The sequence below is a fragment of the Bidens hawaiensis genome, unplaced genomic scaffold (genome assembly GCF_021521415.1).
Source record: "Bidens hawaiensis isolate Kalapana, Puna unplaced genomic scaffold, B.hawaiensis_p1.1 tig00011610_1, whole genome shotgun sequence".
Taxonomy (NCBI): domain Eukaryota; kingdom Viridiplantae; phylum Streptophyta; class Magnoliopsida; order Asterales; family Asteraceae; genus Bidens; species Bidens hawaiensis.
In genome coordinates, this window is record NW_027491906.1 from 868,673 (window position 1) to 889,062 (window position 20,390).

Here is a 20,390-nt window from a genome sequence, read left to right on the forward strand (position 1 = left end):
TGGCTCTCTGGTTACGACCACGACCACGGCCACGACCACGACCGTAAGAGTTATTGTTCCATTTGAATGGATGCTTACGATCATTAAAATGCCTTTTGTCAAAATGACCACGTCCACGTCCACGGCCTCGTCCTCGACTTTGTTCCCATTTATGATCAGAATTTTTATGAGAACTTTTGTGAGCAACATGTGCTTCTGGTATTGCTAATGAACCCGTGGGACGAGATTGATGATTTTTCATCAATAATTCATTATTTTTCTCTGCTACAAGGAGTAATGCATTTAGATCAGAGTATTTCCTAAAATTCTGCAAACGATAATGTGTTTGCAAGTTTATATTTGATGCATGAAACGTGGAGAAAGTTTTCTCTAACTTTTCTTCCTCTGTTACGGGATACCCACAAAATTCTAGCTTTGAACAAATTCGGTATAAAGCAGATGTGTAATCATTTACCCTCTTAAAATCTTGGAACCTAAGACTGTTCCATTCATCTCTAGAAGTAGGAAGTAAAACTTCCTTTAGATGACCGAATCTGCTTTTCAAATCTTCCCATATCATATATGGGTTATCATAATTAAAATACTCATGCTGTAGTAATTCATCAATATGTTTATGGATGAAAACATCAGCTCTTGCTTTATCCTGGTCAGAGCAATCATTGTGTTCTTGGATTGTGTCTAACACATCCATAGATTTTAAATGTCTTTTGACATTTGCTGTCCAAGACATATAATTTTCTCCAGAAATGTTGAGTGCATGGAATTCGAGTTTTGCTATATTTTTTACATTTTGTTGCTTTCTTAGTTAGGATATAAGCGGCTCGTGCTGATAACGTGTTATAATATTAGCCCTAACTATAACAAGCTTATAAGAGTAATATATGAGACTTGGAGTTAACAAGAAAACAATGGAATAAGGAAAATATAAGAATATGAACTTTTACTGATACCTTAAATCTATCAAGATACATGGTATTTATAATATCAAAAGAACTGTTCTATATACTATTGGGATGAGGGGACAAGAGTTAATAATTTGGTGACAATAATGAAAATGTGTCATACACACAAAAGTGTCGGTGTTCAAAACAGAAATAAAATTATTATCCAAGACAAAAGATGCATTTTACTTATTCAACCAACAAGCACACCATTATGATCATTCACATCAACAAATCCATTTATGCGTGCACACAATCGAACAATCGAGAGCGCCTTGTCGAAGTGTTTAGCCTTGGTGCCAAGATATTCACTCCATGTAACAGGCCGGTAAAGAGGGGGGTTGAAACTATCAGTTAGTTTTGATAACGGTGAAATTCGAACATTAGATGGAGGCCCAAAAAGATAAGCAACCGAGAGACGATGTTGGGTTTGGTTAACCATGGCCCGATGGAGAACACTTGGATACAACCCGTTTGATAGAATATGGAGCAAGTCACCCACATTGACCACAAGGGCACCTCGTATTGGTGGGACCATCACCCACCCGGTCCCTTCCCTTTGAACTTGCAGCCCACTTGTGTTGTTTTGGTGTAAGATTGTGAGGAGGGTTGAGTCTGTGTGGGCCGCCAAGCCCATGGCCCGATCCGGATCGGGACATGCAGGGTAAAAGTTTAGTTGTAAGACAGGAGATGTTTCTTTTAGCTCTCCTGTTGGGCCAGCCCATTTAATATCTTCTTTTGTTATACCCAATGATCCAAGTATTAGCCACATTAGTTTATTGACTAACTTGTTCATCTCTTTCTTGTACTCTTCTATTACCTCACTGAAAAATGATCCCAAAAAAATGTCAGTTTCGGTCCGTTTATCTACACGGTGAGTTTGGGTTACGTTATCTATCTAAATTATCAAACGAGCCAGGCTAGACGCTAGAGAGAACAACACAAAATGAAAAGGAACAAACTCAAATATTGGTCTATAAAGAAAGTTAGATTATTTTTGTAAGAATAAACTTTTTAATAATAATTTTGAACACATTAATAAATTATAACATTGAAGAAAAAAGGATGAAAAAGTGCTTGTCTAACCGTTTTAACAAATATGCACGTGCTTGAAATATTAGGCTTATATAGAATAATGATTTGTGGTGGTGACAATCTTGACCCGTTTAACAAACTGGTTTATTCGAGTCATGATTTAAGTTGAAAGGAAACGGATCAAACACGTTGAAAGTTAACTAATAAAGTGTATTTGAATAAAAAAAATTGTATTCTTTCTATTCAAGAAAATAAATAGAGTACTTTTTATTCGTTAGTGTAACGGTACTAAAAACATGTTTTGACTTGTTACCCAAAAGTATGACCAACCCGTTTGACCACTTTCGAGCTAACTTCATTTTGCCCGAAAAGGGAAGATTCTTACCAAAAGTGTGTGTAGCCATTGGGCCACAGTTTTTGAGCATGCTCATAGGGTGACCCAATGATGGTGAAACCTTCAGACCACATAAGTTTAGGGAAAAAAGACGATATCCGAGCAACACCATAGCCCGAAACACTATCCGTTGGCCGAGCTGCTTGTAGTTTCTGATGAATAGGAAGAGAGAACAGCTTTCTTCCAGAAGCTTCCATGTCATCAAGAACCATCATAGGGACCCCATGGTTCATGACCTGAAACACACCCCATGTTTTGCATGCATGGCCAACATGCATCATGGCATTTGGGTCTTCAAGATTGATCACTGGAACGGGCTCGGTACCGCAAGCGATAGTGCTACCGTTGTCCACCGATGACCATGCATATGAATCAGGCAATTCTTTCATTGAATTTAGGTCCAAATGCTTCTCATTTTGTAGCAGTTTTAAAGACATTTTGAGATGAATATGTTTAGAAGATATGATATTGATATGGAGGAAAGTTGATGTGTATGGTATATATAAGGGTTATGGGTAAAGGTGGTAGGGTACACTTGTTCGTCGATTTATGGTAATTGTTTATTGCACGTCACATCATGTTATTGGTCCTGCCGTCGAACACTTATTTTCCTTAAAACGTTAAACCAATAACACAATGTGAAAAATAAGATTATTACACTACAAAGCCTATCCAACGTTTCTAATTGTCGTTGATATGGCTCATGTGGGTAACCAGTCAGTGATACTTCTTCAGAAAACATGATATGGGTAATTGTCGAGGGATATACTTTCAGACAATATTTCTAATGACAACAACCAAGTTTGAATTTACCTGAGTCGGGGGACTGTCGACAATGATGTGGCCAGGATTTTTTCCGTCGGGTTTAGAAATTTTTGAAGGACAAACAACCGATTGTCGATCACTAACTGTAGGATGATTCTTTCTGATCTAGTTAAGTGGTCCAGGTCAAAACACATAATAAAAATAATAAATATCAAATTAAAACGCAAAAAATAAGGAATATTGGTTTTAAATAATCCTAACTACGTCATATTGGTAAATATTAGTCATAACTTTACACTTGCCTGCTGACAGTCCCAACTATTGGTGTACTTGTTTTTAACGGGCCGCGACTAACGGATGACTAACTCCGTTAGTCTAATGCTTACGCGGCACGCCTAGTTGTCAAAAATTTACGTGGAAACACTACGTGGCATCTGATGCTGAGTAGGCTGGCTTGTGGGACCCACCACTAAACACAAACTTATCATCATCTTCATCACATTCACTCTTTGCAACCCTCCACCAGCCCACCACCCCTACAACCATCGCCGGAACACACGACCACCACACACTTCATTTTTTAGACTTGCTCCGATAAAGATCAACAAACCACCGGTTCTTTCCCGTCGATGATCCTGAAGTGGGCCCGCCGTTGTACCTATGTCTCTGGTGGCAACAATTACTTTCCCGGCTGCTAACTGGGTGGGAGTTCGATTCTTGCCGCCACCAAACTCTAGCACCAAAACCACATTCGCATCAATCAGAATCAATTATCAGATCAAAAAGCCCTAATTTATATCAAAAAGCCTAATTAAAATCCTTACCAAAAAGCTCTAATTTATATCAAGCCCTTACAATGCCGGAATACATATTCAGATCTCCGCCACCACCATTACCGGAGACAAAAACTGATTCTGGCTAAGCTTCAAAGTACGAAATTGACAAACAACATAGTCCGATATGCTACAAACCTGCTATCTGCTCGGCTCGCCATCACCTAGTAAACCCCTTCAGATCTGCTCGGCGAAACTCTAGTGCCAACGCCTGGTACAACGCTCCAGATATGCTCGGCTCACCATTAATCGCAGGTGGCAGTGACAGTGGTGGTTTTGGTAGGGTGGTGGAGGATGGTTGAATGGAGGAAGATAGTGGTGGTCGGAATGTTGGAGATGGCGGTTGGTTGTGGTGGTAAAGAAAAGGTATTATCATTATTATTGGTTTCCACGTAAGCTGCCACGCAATCAAGTCTTTGACAACAAAGCACGCCACGTAAGCATCAGACTAACAGAGTTAACCATCCGTTAGTTGCAGACCGTTCGACACAGATACACCTTTAGTTGGGACCACCGCTAGCCAAGTGTGAAATTGGGACTGCTATTTACCACTAGGACATAGTTGGGATTATTTAAAACCAATATTCAAAAAATTAATGTTATGGGCTTAACAAGTTAGTATTTTTAATTGAAATATGGGTTAAGTTTCGTTGTCAAGGTTAAGGGTTCGGTTAAAAGGTTTCTATGGGTTTGATGTCAAAATTTCTATGGGTGCGATGTTGAAATACACGAATATGTAACACTGCAAAAAAATTGTGTGCCGGTTCGGTCGAATCCGTTCCCCTTTACTTATCTGCGCCCTGTCTATCGGTGATAATATTAACTCTCTTTACCGATACCCATCGATGATTATAAAGGGATTTTTGGTGATTATCTCAATTCTCTGTACCGATACCTATCGATGATAACCAAGGGATTTCCTCAAGATATTTATTTTTCTAGTAGTGCTTAATTATAATATATACAAAGAGTGAAAATTTTTAACGTGATTCGTACATAAGTGAATGCGCACTAGCTGACTGGTCCGATTTTCTCAATATTCTGATTTTTTATATCCACAATGTCCAGAACTCCTTCCTTAAATCACTAAAAGATTGCAAGATTTATCCATAAATATCATATTGGTTATGATTATGGGTTTGGCCCAAAACCTCCTCAAACCGACCCATGCACACCATTTTTATCAGGATGGGTGACTTCCTAGGAAATTCCACTTGGGTAATCAAAAGCTAAATTCGTGAGACGAGGGTGGTTCGTATCGGCCAAAGCAAACAATATTATAATGCAGCGGTAGGTGAGCTGTTACAAATGGTAGCAGAGCCAAGGTTGAACTAGTGGTGCAAGATCCCGCGAGGACGCTGAACCCGTAAAGTGGGTGAATTGTAATATCCCACATCGGTTGGTGGAGGAGAACTAAACCTTCTTTATAAGGAGGTGGATATCTTCCCTATTATAACGTGTTTTGAACACAATCGGTGGTATCGGTGTTTATTAGTAAAATATGTAGCAGCGGAATAATTCATCAAGATCTTAGTTAGGAAAAATCATCAGAATGTTAAAAAACACCATGATTCATATTTCATAAACTAAGGATAAAACCCATTTTTATACAACATAAGTTTAATAGGGATAAACCCTAATTTACAAAACATGTTTCTTTATTCTGATGGCAAGCCACTTATTTAAGCTGAAAGCCCGCATGCATCATTCCTGTGTCTTTAACAAGTCACCTGAAACACGTTTAATAATATTTGATCAGCAATAAATACTTGTGAGTGCATTCATTTGCAGATGACATATTTTACAATTACATCATTAATATGTTTTTACACCCTTCTGTTTACAAATTACCGTAATGTACTTGTCACTCGACTGTATCTGTGATGTGGCAGTGGTCATAATACTTATTGGCTAACACTTGTCTAATAAGTAACGTGTAATAGCCCATTAGGCCAACCTTGTATACAAAACCCCACAACACCAGTAGTAACCATCTCGTAACTCTACAGAGACTCAATCAATGTAATGTAACTAAAACATTTATGAAAACCTTTGGACTATCTGTCATGAGTTTAATAAGTTAAAAATCATCATGACAGTATTGAAAAACCAGTCGTCTCACACAAATGTAAGTTGTACAAAAACTTGAATGTCTCACGTTGAAAGTTAGTAGCTTCTAAGCTTCTAGTATTTAAGCACTTAGTTTAACACAGCGTGGTATATAAATATTAGTATAAACCGATAATTGTAACGATAATTATGAGATTAGAAACTTTACACGATGGACAAAGTCTTACCTTGTTCAGGTAGAGTTTGGATTCGTGCACTAAGCTTCTTTCGATCGAACAGGGTATCGTTACGACTACTCAAGGTGTTATACTAGCACTTTAATAAAGTGGGAAAGTGAGAGAGAGGGAGAGAGAGAGAGACGTAGGAATTGAATGAAGTGTGAAGGCTGGATCACTCCCCTTTTATAGCTGATTTTCAAGTTTATCATGTATCGCGATAGCCTACAAAAGAGGTCATCGTGTAGCGTGACGAGCTTAAAGGGTTGCTGAGTCAGCCCTGGCTATCACACGTGGCTGGAAACATGCCATGGCTGCGTAGCCTCCACGTCGCGTACCGCGATGAACAACAAAATTTTCCGGATAATTATAAGCCTTAGCGTATCGCAACGAGGTTTCTCCACCCATCGTGTAGCGCGATGATAATAAAAAAACTGTTTTTCACCAAAAATATTAAGACGACTCTCAAGCGACTCGTGGCGATGGAATCGTGTGAAGTGCGCCATCAAAACGTCGCATTGCGTCCGTCGCACTTCGCCAAGCTTTGCACCCTCGCTAAGACCACTAAGTGTGTCTTTTCATACAAGAATATTATCATGTGAGGTCTATTCCTTATAAGGAGCTTACAAATTTTTCTTTCTTGCTATGTGAGAAGAGAATTTTATATTTCACCAATGTGGGAGAAACTTATTTTCCTTTGTTTACATGTTGGATTGTTATAGTTAGTTATAGGGGTGAGATCTAGAGAACTATAAAGTATTATCTTTGACTTTTTTGTTAAATATTTCGTATTTTTTTTCTTTCATCCTTTTTATAAGTTGATATTGTTCCTAAAAAACAAAATAATAATAATAATAATAATAATAACTGTCGATGTAGTGCATACGTGCAATAGTCCATACTTTATATATGCAATAGTGTTTTATTATATAGGATACAACACAAGTAGTTTTACCCTAAAAACAAGTTGTTTTCTAGGAAGAATAAAAATAAATCATAGTCATTGAGGAGGCTTATTCTAAAAGCAAGTAGTTTTCTAGGAAGACTAGGAATAAATCATAGTCATTGGATCATATTAATCAATGATTGAGATTTAAAAATTACCAAAAACCGATATAGTTTCATAGAATTACTCTTTAACCATTATAACCGACATAGTTTATTAGAATAGTTTTTTCACCATATATTGTAATATCGCATGTTAAAAATATATTGGTTCTTACCACTATTAGGAAACTTCTTATTTTTATTTGAACCATTCTTTCTCTCTCTCTCTCTCTCTCTCTCTATATATATATATATATATATATATATATATAGGGGAGGGTTACACTAAAAAGAAGTAGTTTTCTATGAAGATTAGGAATAAATCATAGCCATTGGATCATGTTAATCAATTGTTGAGATTTAAAATTACCAAAAACCGACATAATTTCCTAGAATTACTCTTTCACCATTATAATCGACATAGTTTCCTAGAATTATTCTTTCACCATAGGTTATAATACCACATGTTAAAAATCTATTGGTTCTTACCATTCCTAGGAAACTCCTTATTCTTATTTGAACCTTTTTCTATATATATATATAGGGTTAGGTTAAAATAAAAACCCACTTGAGTTGTGAAAACTCTAGAACCCATTCTCAACCATATGTTTTTAATTAAAGATTAAATCTTATGATCCACAATTAAAGTTAATAAAAATGTTAACATAAATATAATTTTTTCTCTCCTCTAAAAACATCTAAAAAATTAGTAAAAAAATGTTAAAAAATAGCAAAACAATTTTTTTAATGTTTCGATGTTTTGTATTAAATGTTACAACATATATTACATGTAATTAAAAAAAACGATGTTACATAGGGTTTTTGCGGGTTTTCACAACTCAAGTGGATTTTCATTCTATACTTTGCCTATATATATATATATATATATATGGAGAGGATCAAGAGAAAACTCATCTTTAGAGAGAAAACTTAAAAAATCTTCAAAAATTATTTTTAATTAAAAATAAAAAAAATATTTTTAAATTTCTGTTTTTGCCATTATTCTTATATTTTCTTACCCTTTGCTTGAAAAATATAAAAAAAAAACAAAAAAAAACCCCATACGTATTACTGTGCAATATCGTTGTTTTACATATGTGTATTTCTATGTATTTTTATGTTTAATAGTGTTTGATTGCATATATTCAATATTTGTGTATTGTATATGTGCATTAGTATTATATTAGATGAAAAAAATAATAAGAAAATAAAAGTCGATGTAGTGCACGTGTGCGTTAATGTTGTATTACACATACGTACTAATGTGTATTCGATGTGCGTATTAGTCTTATATTACATATACACAATAATGTGTATCAAATATGTGCAATAGTGTTGTATTCTATGCAATACAAACACTTTTGCATATATGCAATGCACACTATTGCACATGTGCACTACACCGACAAGGTTACCGGCAAGGGTTTTTTTTTTAAACAATAACAACATATAAGAATAATGGAAAAAAAAGAAACTTCAAACAAATTTTAAAAAAATTTAAAAATAGTTTTTTAGGAGTTTTTAAATTTTCTCTTTAAAAAGAGTTTTCACTTGATCTCACCCCTATATATATATATATATATATTTGGTGTCATTTTCCCTTAAATTTAAAATTAGGGTTGAGGATGGGGATGGGAACGTGGAATGGATTATATAAAACTAACCTCAAAGGTTAACTCTTATTAGTGGAAATGTCATAAACTTTATAATTTATTAAAAACTAAAGATACTCAGTATAATTTATCATTCAATGGTGACACATAAATAACAAAATTTATAAATTATAATATATATTAAAAAGAGAGTTTTGAGTGTCAATATAGTTTCTAATGTTGTTTAAAGATAAATTACATACTTTTTCTATCAAAACTAAAGTTATGCCTAGATCAGTTAGTTAGATGTTTCGTAATGAGATCATGTGCCCGGGTTCAATTCCTTAGTATTGCATATGTTTCTAATTTTTTATCAGATAATTTTCTAGGTGGCTTTTAATATTACATTTCTTTTACTTTGTTTTTTTTTACCATCTCATAGTCCCCTATATTTAATAATTAAGTATTTTCTAACATTATAGTTAGTTAAATTTGATTATATTTACATTATTACCGTAGTCAACCGAGCCAATACCAAGTGAATTTCCGTTGCTCTCCGCCGCAAACGTGCAGGTTTAACTAATAGCAATTGAGGTTCCCGTCACATCCTCACCATAACATACGGGAGACTAGCAACTAGTAACTCACGGTTAAATGGTTTTCATAAATTACATAAATAGTCTAAAATGATCGAATTGTTCTTCAATTTAAAACATTTATTACCTAAACCGATCCAATTGGTTTTAACCGACATTAGTACCAAATCTTATAATAATATATGATATGGCAATTGCACAAGTTGACTAAAAGATGACGGCATGTTACATTTCTAAATATGGAAATCACAAGTAGTTTATGTACGTTGACATTTGAGTGTCGAGATATAATATAATTTGTGCAGTTTCGTGGTCTTTTATTATTATTTTTTTGTGGTTTGTGTAATGATCATAAAGTTGTTTTGAGAGCTAGTGGCTATAGAATCAAAATTCTTAGTGGGCATCATAGACCGCTAGAATTCATAAAAAGTAAACAGGGCCTTTGTTCTTCATATTTCTATTTCTTTTCTTTATGGTGAAATTAATGGTTATTATGCCCTATATATAATTGTTTATTATTTGTTTGTTGTAGAATTTTTAGAAATCTTGCATTATTTTTCTTCGTTACTTCGAATTATCTTAGAGCATCTGTGATGCGGTATTTGTTGATCGTCGGACGATTTGGTGGAATATAGAGGGGTGTCGACAGACGTTGCATATACATGGCAAGAAGAAAGAGAGAGAATGTGATGTAAGTGGCCAACGACGAAGAAAGAGAGTGATTGTGAGTATTGCTGAGCAAATGGTACTGGTATTTGGTACCAACTTTTTGAGGTTTCGAGATTATTACTGATCTAGTACCGTACCGACCGTTTTTGGTACCAGTATCGATACTTGTGAATTTCAATATCGGTGTTTTAGGTACAAGTATCGACTCATTCCCTAGCTCATTTATAATGTCCATTTCCCACGTCCGACATGGATATGTTTTCTGCTTAAGTCAACCCCCGGCAAATTTTTCTTTATAGTTAAATCACAACTTCACCTTTCTCATAACAGAAATGTGGTTTAAAACGGTCCAGATGATTCAAAATGGTATAGGCTCAACTCTATGGACCACAATGAGGTGCATCGGATCCATCTAATAATGGACGCTGCAACAAAGAAATTTGAGATATGTCAATCACATATTTTTGCCATCGAATAAAGACATGGATGGTCTCCTTGTGAACATTTATGTTCATGTCGTTCAAAATGAATTTGACGGTGTATGAAATTAACACTTGATTTACGATGTATGAACACGTTGTTGGACACTTCAAACCCGAATCATCCAAACAGAAACTTGATTTCCATCTTCCTTGTTACAAAAAATACAATAAATATTTAGTAAAATTTGATAAGTGTGGTATTCTCTATAAATGATGTTGTTTGGACCGATCAAACTCTTCTAAGATGTGCTAGCACCGGATATACTATTTGCCTCATCTTATGCTACTGTTTTATCCACGGCTAAGCGGTGTCGATCGATATTGAGTTTTAACTATTTTATTGCGGAAGCGCTAATAGTATGCGATAATTTTAAAATCAATCAAATAAATTTGTTAGAACTTAAGAAACCAATAACAATAGAGGGGTTTTAAATATCACAACCTTTGAAGCTTAGGTTGGACGAGTTGATAAAGTGGATGACAAAGAACCAATAACAATAAAAGGGTTTTAAGTATCACAATCTATATGTACCTACACTGAGTATTTGACTGGTTCAAACAGTGATAGGCAACCAACTTGGGACCCCAAGATGAAAATTATAAATTCAACTTTTTTCTCTTTACAATACACACATATCTCCATGCATGAGTCGTAAGAACTTTGAGAACCACCCAAAAAACATATTTTTTTTTATTTTTTAAAAATATGTAAGAACTTCGATCTATACACTTTTAGAAAAAAATAAAATAAAAAATAACCATGAGAGAAATTTTTTTAAACAATAGACAAAAAATTACCGTTTTCGCATGTTACATATATTTTTACATAGGCTTCTATATGTGTAACATGTTGGAACGGGGATTTTTCTAGGCATTTATTTAAATATCCTAAAGTCCAACATCTAGGTTTCTTTATCCGCTGACAATCACCTAGTAAAAGCACATACAATATGCGTAAAATTAGTATAGCTTGTCAACCAACATGTTGAATTAGAAAACCACCAATTTAATATATAATAATACTAAAACAAACAAATCATGTGCCTTAATGTGAGTATTACAATTGATATAACATATAAGTGTCGTTTGGCCATGATTCATAGAACACAATCAATGGCTACTAAGACGGCATAAATAGCAAATAGAGATGTCATTTGGCCATGATCTATCGAGCATGATCTATGGCTACTAAGACAGCGTATGATCACACTTAATGAGATAAACTATGATGGGCCTCTCCGAATGCTATAAAATAAACAGATAAAGCGTATTGAATATAACATCAAATTACACACAACACAATAAGCAAATAATGATTCGTGATTTGAGATTTGATATGAATAAATATGTAAGTTAGTATGCATAAAGCTCCCAAAAGTGAAAAGTGAAAATGGGGATAGTGATTTACTCAGCCTAATGAATAGGCGAGAAAAATAATAAAATAAGAAAAATAAACGAGTCCCGGGATTTTAACACGCTGACTGATCCTAAACAAATAGACCTGAAACTTTGAGACAGTAAAATAGAATTAAAAACGAGAACATAGTCGCTGGAATCAGGTCAAACGGATGTATAAAACTCAAGATATGAAATATTTAATGCTTAAGCAAGCTGGTACTGTTCAGAATCTGAATTTTGAATATAGAGTAGTGTTCTAGTCAGTACACTCAAAATTTCAAGAATAAAATAAATGTTTTCTAGCCCGGTGGCTAATTTTGACCAAAAGCAGTAGTAATCGATTAAACACAAGAATTGACTTTTATAACCCTAAACGGGTCGGGATCAATTGACCCACGAAACTCCCTCAATCACTGAAATACATTGAGGGCATTTGCTTAATGAATAATACACAAAATCATAGTAGAAAACTTACCCTAATGATGGTTAGAATGATGAGAAAAATCGAGTCAAAGGCTTTTGAAGCACCAATGTCAAACCGGGAATAAGGTCTTGAAGAAGAAACCGAGCTAGCACCAAGAGAATACCATGCACGAATTTTTTAGAGGTGGAGGCTGAGTTTTGTAGAAGAATTTTAGGTTTTGATAGTTTAGTTTATACAGTAAAAGTCTAAAACGTTAATTGTAGTCAAATAACTCGATTAGGCAATAGAATAAATGTTTAATGACAAAATCGAATGAAATAAATACCAAATTCGTTTTTTATAGCAAGGGGATGAATATGGACATGCCTAAGGACCAATGGAGTTTTCTTGTAGCTTAATTCATGAGATTCAAAAAAAAATCAGACGATTTAACATTAAAAGGATTGGGGGAATTCGTTAACAAGTTTCATTTTGTCAATTTTAGTTCATGTAGTTTTAAAAAAAGACAATTTTAGCAATTTTAAGTGATTTTAAGGGTTTTAACGAGTATTCGACAAGTTTGAGTAACATGAATGCATAAAATAAATTAAAAAACATAAAATACAAGATTTTAATAATACGTAAAATCCGATATGTTACAAAAACTATTGTAATTTTAGTTAAAAGTTAATACTTATGTGAAAATAAAAAAACATCAAAATATTTAACTATTAAATTTAACACGTTTTATCTTTAAAACGAAATGTTAAATTATTTAAAATCTTAAACGGGCTAACAAATTAACCCATTTTTTTGCGGTTCGTGTTCAGGTTGACCCATTTTTTGTAAATGAACCATAATCAGGTTGACCTGTTTAATAAAATAGGTCATGTCGGTCGACCAAAACCTATTTTTTCCATATCGGGTGTGTGTCGTGTCATGAATTGCGGCCCATAGGCTCCGCCCCTTGGACCCCGCTTCACGTGTTTTCCCTTTGAAACCACATGTTAATTGGTGCTGGGAAACCATATTGGTCTCAAACGGGCATACACTTCACACTTTCTAACTCATGCCAATATTCATTATGTTTCCTTCGTTCGTCTGAACGATTAAGATTTTCATTCATGTTAATGCTATCGATCTAAAGATAGAACTTTAAGTCGTTAACAGAAGGAACAATTGTAACATCCCAGAAAATCCCATATTTATTTTGAGCCAAAGAAGTAAATTTTGAAAGTTAAGGGACCAAAAATATTCTGAAGACAAGTAATGGGAAAGAAATGAGACAAGAAAATAAAGCATCTCATGTAAAGAAGTAAGAAAATTCATTCCACATGAAAAAGAAGGAAAAAAGTGAAAGCATTCCACATGAGTATAAATAAGAAAGAAAAATTCATCTCACATGGAAAAAAGGAAGAAAATGGAAGCTCTTTATAAGGAAGAGAGTTTCCATAGTAATATTCTTATGTGGCTAACCACTCTCAGTAGTCCCAGCGGAGGGTGCGAAGCACCCGACGCGCACGGGCTCTGACGATGAGCGTAATGTGGTGTCTTGATGGTGCACTTTGAACTTCGCATGCTCGTATCGTCGCAAGCCGCATAAGGGCCGCTTTAATACATTTGGAAAGTACAATGACCAAAAGTGAAAATTCTGAATTCTTATCCTTCGCGCTACGCGAACGGATAAGGTATAAAGTCTTTGCACTACGCGAAAGAAAAAATACATAAACCAACATTAAGTAGCTTCACGCTACCCGAAGAACCAAAACATGATTACTTCACGCTACGTGAAGAAACAATTCTGGTTGCGTGACACGTGGTGCCACGTGGCAAGACGCCAGATGACTCAGAAATATTGAGTCGGTTCACACAACGTGAACAGCTGAATCATTTGTCTTTCGCGCTACGCGAAGGAACCCAAAACCATCTATAAATATGAAGGTCTGTGGCACTTCCCATCTCACACCAAAACATTTTACTTTCAAGCATTTAGCCTCGGGAAGCGTGCCGAGTATCATAGTGCATACCATGCATCGAAGTTCTGATAATTTAAGCTCTAGAACGCGATAGAGAGTAGAAGTGCTGCTCAATCAACCTTAGGCGTTAACTCCAAATACCCGTGTGAGGTAGGGGTTCCGCTTAAGTATTATTGTTTTATTATTATTATGGCTTAGACCATAGTTGGAGGTATAGCCCGAACCTTGATCACAGTTAAGCATAGTATAACTTTTCATAAACAAAGTTTATGGTCAAAGTATTGTTTCTTTATGATTAAGAAACGTAAGGAATAAAATAACATTTCTTTATAATTAAGAAATGTATGCAAAGGTTATAGTTAAATTAATGTTTCTTCTTGATGAAGAAACCCAATATACATGTTTCTTCTTGAAGAAGAAACATAGTATATGATTGATAAATAGACAACGTGACTAAAGGTCCAAATGTTTTATAGAAACAAATGAATTGTCAAGGTTAAAGCTATATGAAATAGACTATAGGTCTGAAGCTAGATCGTTGATCTAGATTATTCTCGTACTATAGGTTCGAGATAGCAAGAAAGCATAAATCAGTAAGACACACTTATCAAGAATAAAGGTGAATACGCTCAACCTTTTTATAGTATGAATATGTTTTATGACGTGAATACGTCCAACCTTTTTAATAGCATGAATACGCATAATATGTTTAAAGTTTCTTTACGACGTGAATATGTCTAAGTATGGTCTTTTTAAAAGATATTTATATGACGGTTGGTACGAATCCTCTATGTTTATGAAATGTTTACTTTTTTATATTGTAACATCCCGAAATTTCAAGATAATATTAATTATATTATTTAATATTAGAGAGAAAGTTTACCCGGGTATTAGGAAGTAAATAATAGAATATGAGTTGGTATGGGTCGGGCTAGTGTTGGGTAATGGATGTGGGTTGTGGACTTGGATTAATTGAGATGGGTTAAATAAGAATGGGATTTCAGGGATATAAATACCCCCAAAACCCCAAAAATATCTTCATTTTACATCTATTTCTTCACACACTCAAAACACACACATTCTAACCGATCAAGATTCGAAGCCGAGACCCGAGATTTTGTTGATAGATCTGAGTTGGTAAGGTAAGAACAAATCCAACAAAGCTAATATTACTGAAATGGTTAGGGTTGGATGGGTTAACCGGACCCGAAACCCAAACTGCCCAAATCGGACCCCTAAAACGTCGATTTTAGGCCGATTTGATGGTTGGGATTTGAAGGCGCCGATCATACGATTCCGTGGGTACCAAAATCGAGTTATTTGGCTAAGAAACGAAGGAGTTATGGGCAAACAGATCTGCAGCGCGATAACTTCGCCTGCAAGATTAAGTTCGCCTGATGAACTTCGCCTTCAAGCGTAACTTCGCCTAAGGATGACTTCGCCTACGGCCAAGTTCGCCTAAGGATAACTTCGCCTGAAGCCAAGTTCGCCTAAGGTTTAACTTCGCCTGAAGCCAAGTTCGCCTAAGGTTTAACTTCGCCTGAAGCCAAGTTCGCCTAAGGTTTAACTTCGCCTGAAGCCAAGTTCGCCTAAGGTTTAACTACGCCTGAAGTGAAGTTCGTTTAGAAAATAAATTAAAAGCGATAAGTTAAAGTAAGCTAATACTAGGCCACCAGATTAGATCAGACGAGTATTGATACATGTAACTTGTACAGTCAGCCGAGCTCAGTTAAGGAAGGGATTTACAGCTATCAGAAAAAGAAGCAGAGTTCAGGTGAGTTTCTAGCCCCATTTATGTGTTATGTTTTCGGGGCTGTGTGCATACTCGATATGTTTGTTAATACGCTTATCCTAAGAGATAAGTGTATGCCTTATGTGAATGATATGATATGTAGGAATGATTGCTTGATGGTACGTGAACGATCTTCGGATATTGCACGTACTGTCAGGTTGTAACGCTATGTATAAGGTAAGTATGTTATGTATGTATATGTGTATGAACATGATAGAGATAATAGAAGAAAGAAATGATAATGTATGGTTGTATGGTTACGAAAAGGGTACCGAGCCCTAATAATACTCGAGGTATGATGTATGGTTGTATGGTTACGAAAAGGGTACCGAGCCCTAATAATACTCGAGGTATGATGTATGATTGTATGGTTACGAAAAGGGTACCGAGCCCTAATAATACTCGAGGTATGATGTATGGTTGTATGGTTACGAAAAGGGTACCGAGCCCTAATAATACTCGAGGTATGATGTATGGTTGTATGGTTACGAAAAGGGTACCGAGCCCTAATAATACTCGAGGTATGATGTATGGTTGTATGGTAACGAAGAGGGAATCGAACCCTACTAATATTCGAGAACTAGGGAACCGAACCCTACTAATATTCGAGGAAGAAGGGTACCGAGCCCTAATAATACTCGAGGAAAGAGGGTACCGAGCCCTAATAATACTCGAGGAAAGAGGGTACCGAGCCCTAATAATACTCGAGGAAGGAGGGTACCGAGCCCTAATAATACTCGAGGAAAGAGGGTACCGAGCTCTAATAATACTCGAGGAAAGAGGGTACCGAGCCCTAATAATACTCGAGGAAAGAGGGTACCGAGCCCTAATAATACTCGAGGAATGTAGGGCGTAATGCTCTTTATAACGTAAGATATGAAAGTAAGATAATATAAAAGAAAGTATGAAAGTATGAAAGTATGAATGAAAGAATATAATTTTATGTGTATGGTATGATTATGTGATTAACTAGAACTCACTCAGCGTAGCTGACTTTTAGTATGCACGCAGGTGAGCTGATTATAGAGTTAGCATGAGGATGACACACGGCATGGATTGAACGGCTGGCATCTGAAGAAAGAAGTAAAGATGTTTTAAATATAAAGTTTTGTGTTATGGTATCAAAGAAAAGAGTTAATGTTTTGTAACAAGTGAATGATGTTTTATATTCCGCGAAAAGTTTTAATAAACTCTGATTTGAAGGACTGTGTTTATGAGTAAATCCGACGCCAAAGTAGGGCCACCGGGTTCGGGGCCTTACATATATTATGGAGGTTTATCCATATGTAAAGAGTTAGAAAAGTGTTTACATGAGGGTTGGTTCAAATCCTATAAAATATTTTGATACAAAGTAGTACCAAACACTCAAGCTAAAATACATGTCTCTGGATCCTTACATATCTGTAGTGGGCACACTATAGACATACTGAACATGAGGCAAGTGACTGTCTCTAGGGTGAGTGAAGTCCAATTAAGTGATCTATAGATAATTTTAGTTTCGATGAGATGGGATTGAGACTCACTGAGTCGTTGAACATTATTGGTGTTGTGTCATAACAAAGGTGATTTTGTATTAAATGAATGTGATTATGTCATGATGAATTATGAAAATCTTTTATTGAGTTAGTGTTATTCACCAGCACATCTTTGACATATTTTTCCCGCATTTCAGGGAAACAGTAAAGGTTAAAACAGACAAGCAAGACAGATTAGAAGATTGGGGATATAGTCATTAGACGTTATCTGATGGCTAAAATATTTTATCCTCAACACTTGGGGCCGACAACGTCTGGGTTTTACTGACCTGCCTCGGTACAACGCACCGGGTAAAAGAGTAACTTTCTTAAAAGGTTAGACTAGGATAAAGCAAATAATATTAGTACATAATGAGTTATAATTGAGTATACATGGTTTAACGAGTTACATAATTGGTTGTAGAGTCTCTCTAATGCTTTTATTAAATAAACTAGAAGAATTTGTGCTAAATGTTTTGTAGACCAAAAATTAGTCATTGATCATTTCACACGCAAAAGACAATCTAGACTAAATATTAGTCCATAGTGCAATCAAATGGAGTAGAAATATGAAGAACAAATTTTTAGTCTCTAATATTTAGCATGATATTATAAACCGAAGATCAGTTGCCTACACAATTGTATCATTTTTCACTATAGAGAAATTTTAGGAATGAATTTAGTCTTAAATAAGGTGTCAATAAATTAGCGACTAGTTATTAGTCATATAAAAACCAGCCCCTAATATTATTAGTAATTCAGTCCTAAAAATTTATATTCGAGACTGATATATTTTTACTTGATACTTTCCATCAAATTGTAGAATTTGTGAAACGTATTTTGAGACTAAAATATCAATCCTTAATCATTTTATATGCAAAAGGACATTCACGACTGAATAGTAGTCCCTAAGTCAAATCACTTTTAGTAGTACTAACACTGATTTTTAGTCTCTAATACGTTCCTTCCATCTTAGAGACTAAAGACTAGTCACCATTCACTTACACCATGTATCATTATGTATTTGGGACTGCAATTCAGTTACCGATAACTTCCCCTTTAAAACTTTATATTACATGGACCTATGTGTGACTAAATTTCAGTCTCAAATAGCAAGGTAGGATATTAGCGACTGATTATTAGTCACCAACATCAGTCACATAATAATCAGTCCCCAATAGTATTAGTAACTGATAAATCAGTCCCAGATAATATGTATTTGAGACTGATATATCAGTCCTTAATAGTTTAGTTTCTAATGGTCCCTTTTTTTGTAGTGACATAGATAAGTAGCACTCACATTGTCACAAAATAATGTAGGAGACTTAGTGATCGATAGACCAAGTTCCAATAAGAGATTCTGGTCCCAAGATAGTTCGGCTGCGCCATTTGCTAATGCCTTGTATTCAGCCTCAGTCGAGGATCGAGAGATCGATTTTTGACGCGCCGAGCACCATGAGAGTATGTTTGATCCAAGATATATAAGATATGCAGTTGTGGAACGTCCCCCGTCAGTGATTCCACCCCAATCGGAATCGGTAAAGGTTGTAAGTTCAATTGGAGAGCCACGGTTGAGGAATAAACCGTACGAATTGTGCCTTTCAAGTAACGGAGAACTCATTTTAAGGCTTGCCAATGTAGTTGGGTTGGTGCATGCATGTATTGAGAGAGCTTGTTAACCGCGTAAGAGATATCAGGTCGAGTAAATCCTAGATATTGGAGAGAGCCCACTAACTGGCGATACGGTGTGGGGTCAGTGGTAGGCGAACCATCAACGAGAGAAAGTGAGTCGGTAGAGCCAAGGGGTGTGGCAACAGGTTTTGCTCCATCCATTTTAAACTTAGTGAGTAGATTTTGCACATGGGCATGTTGGGATAGAAATAAACCAGTACTGATGGAAATAACTTCTATACCAAAAAAGTGGTAGAGCATACCAAGATCTTTAATGGAGAACTTGTCGGATTAGGGATGAGATCGGTACCGTACCGGTACCGATAATCCCGGTCCTGAAATTCTCAAATTTTTGGTTCCGGTACCGGTACTGAAGGTAAAAAAGTTAGGGAATCCCGGGTACCGGTATCGATACCGAAACTCAAAATTTTGGTACCGATTCGGTACCGACGGTACCAAATCAGTACTGACTTCGATACCGGTACCAATCGGTACCAATCCCGAAATTGCTCATCCCTATGTCGGATAATGCTCGAATGATGTATTGAATAAATGAGTTGTTGCTACCGGTTAAAACAATGTCATCAACATATACCAAAAAATATGCGACAAGTGTGATATTCGTCATTTTTAAAAACCCGAAAACCCGAACCATTTTAAAATTTTGATACTTTTCGGATTATTAATAAAATCTCCGCATTTATTGAGTATTGATTGTATTATTTAATTGTTTATAATTATTGGTATTCTTCAAGACAGGTCAACCGCCTTCTTCTCATCCTCTCTAAATTCCCACCATTTGACTCGTTTTTCCAAGTATTGGATGAACCTAGACTATTTTATTATTGATAATTAACTTCCTAATTCACCAAATTGGGTCAAAGTTCATTAATTTGGTGATTAATATTGCTTAAGACTAGGCTTATGACTCACTTCAACCTTGTTGTTAACGATTTGAAGCCTATATAAAGCCTCTCAAACTTCTACAAATCATTCA

General features: G+C 35.5%; 1 protein-coding gene across 1 annotated transcript; it reads right to left on the reverse strand.

The window, feature by feature from the left end:
• Positions 1-1,134: 1,134 nt before the first annotated feature.
• Positions 1,135-2,870, reverse strand: LOC143538351 (gibberellin 3-beta-dioxygenase 1-like). The gene is made up of 2 exons (XM_077031929.1): positions 2,362-2,870; positions 1,135-1,765 (listed from the first exon to the last, which is right to left on the reverse strand). The coding sequence occupies exons 1-2, from the start codon at positions 2,805-2,807 to the stop codon at positions 1,135-1,137; spliced, it is 1,077 nt and encodes a 358-aa protein (XP_076888044.1). The 5' UTR covers positions 2,808-2,870.
• Between the last annotated feature and the right edge of the window lie 17,520 nt (positions 2,871-20,390).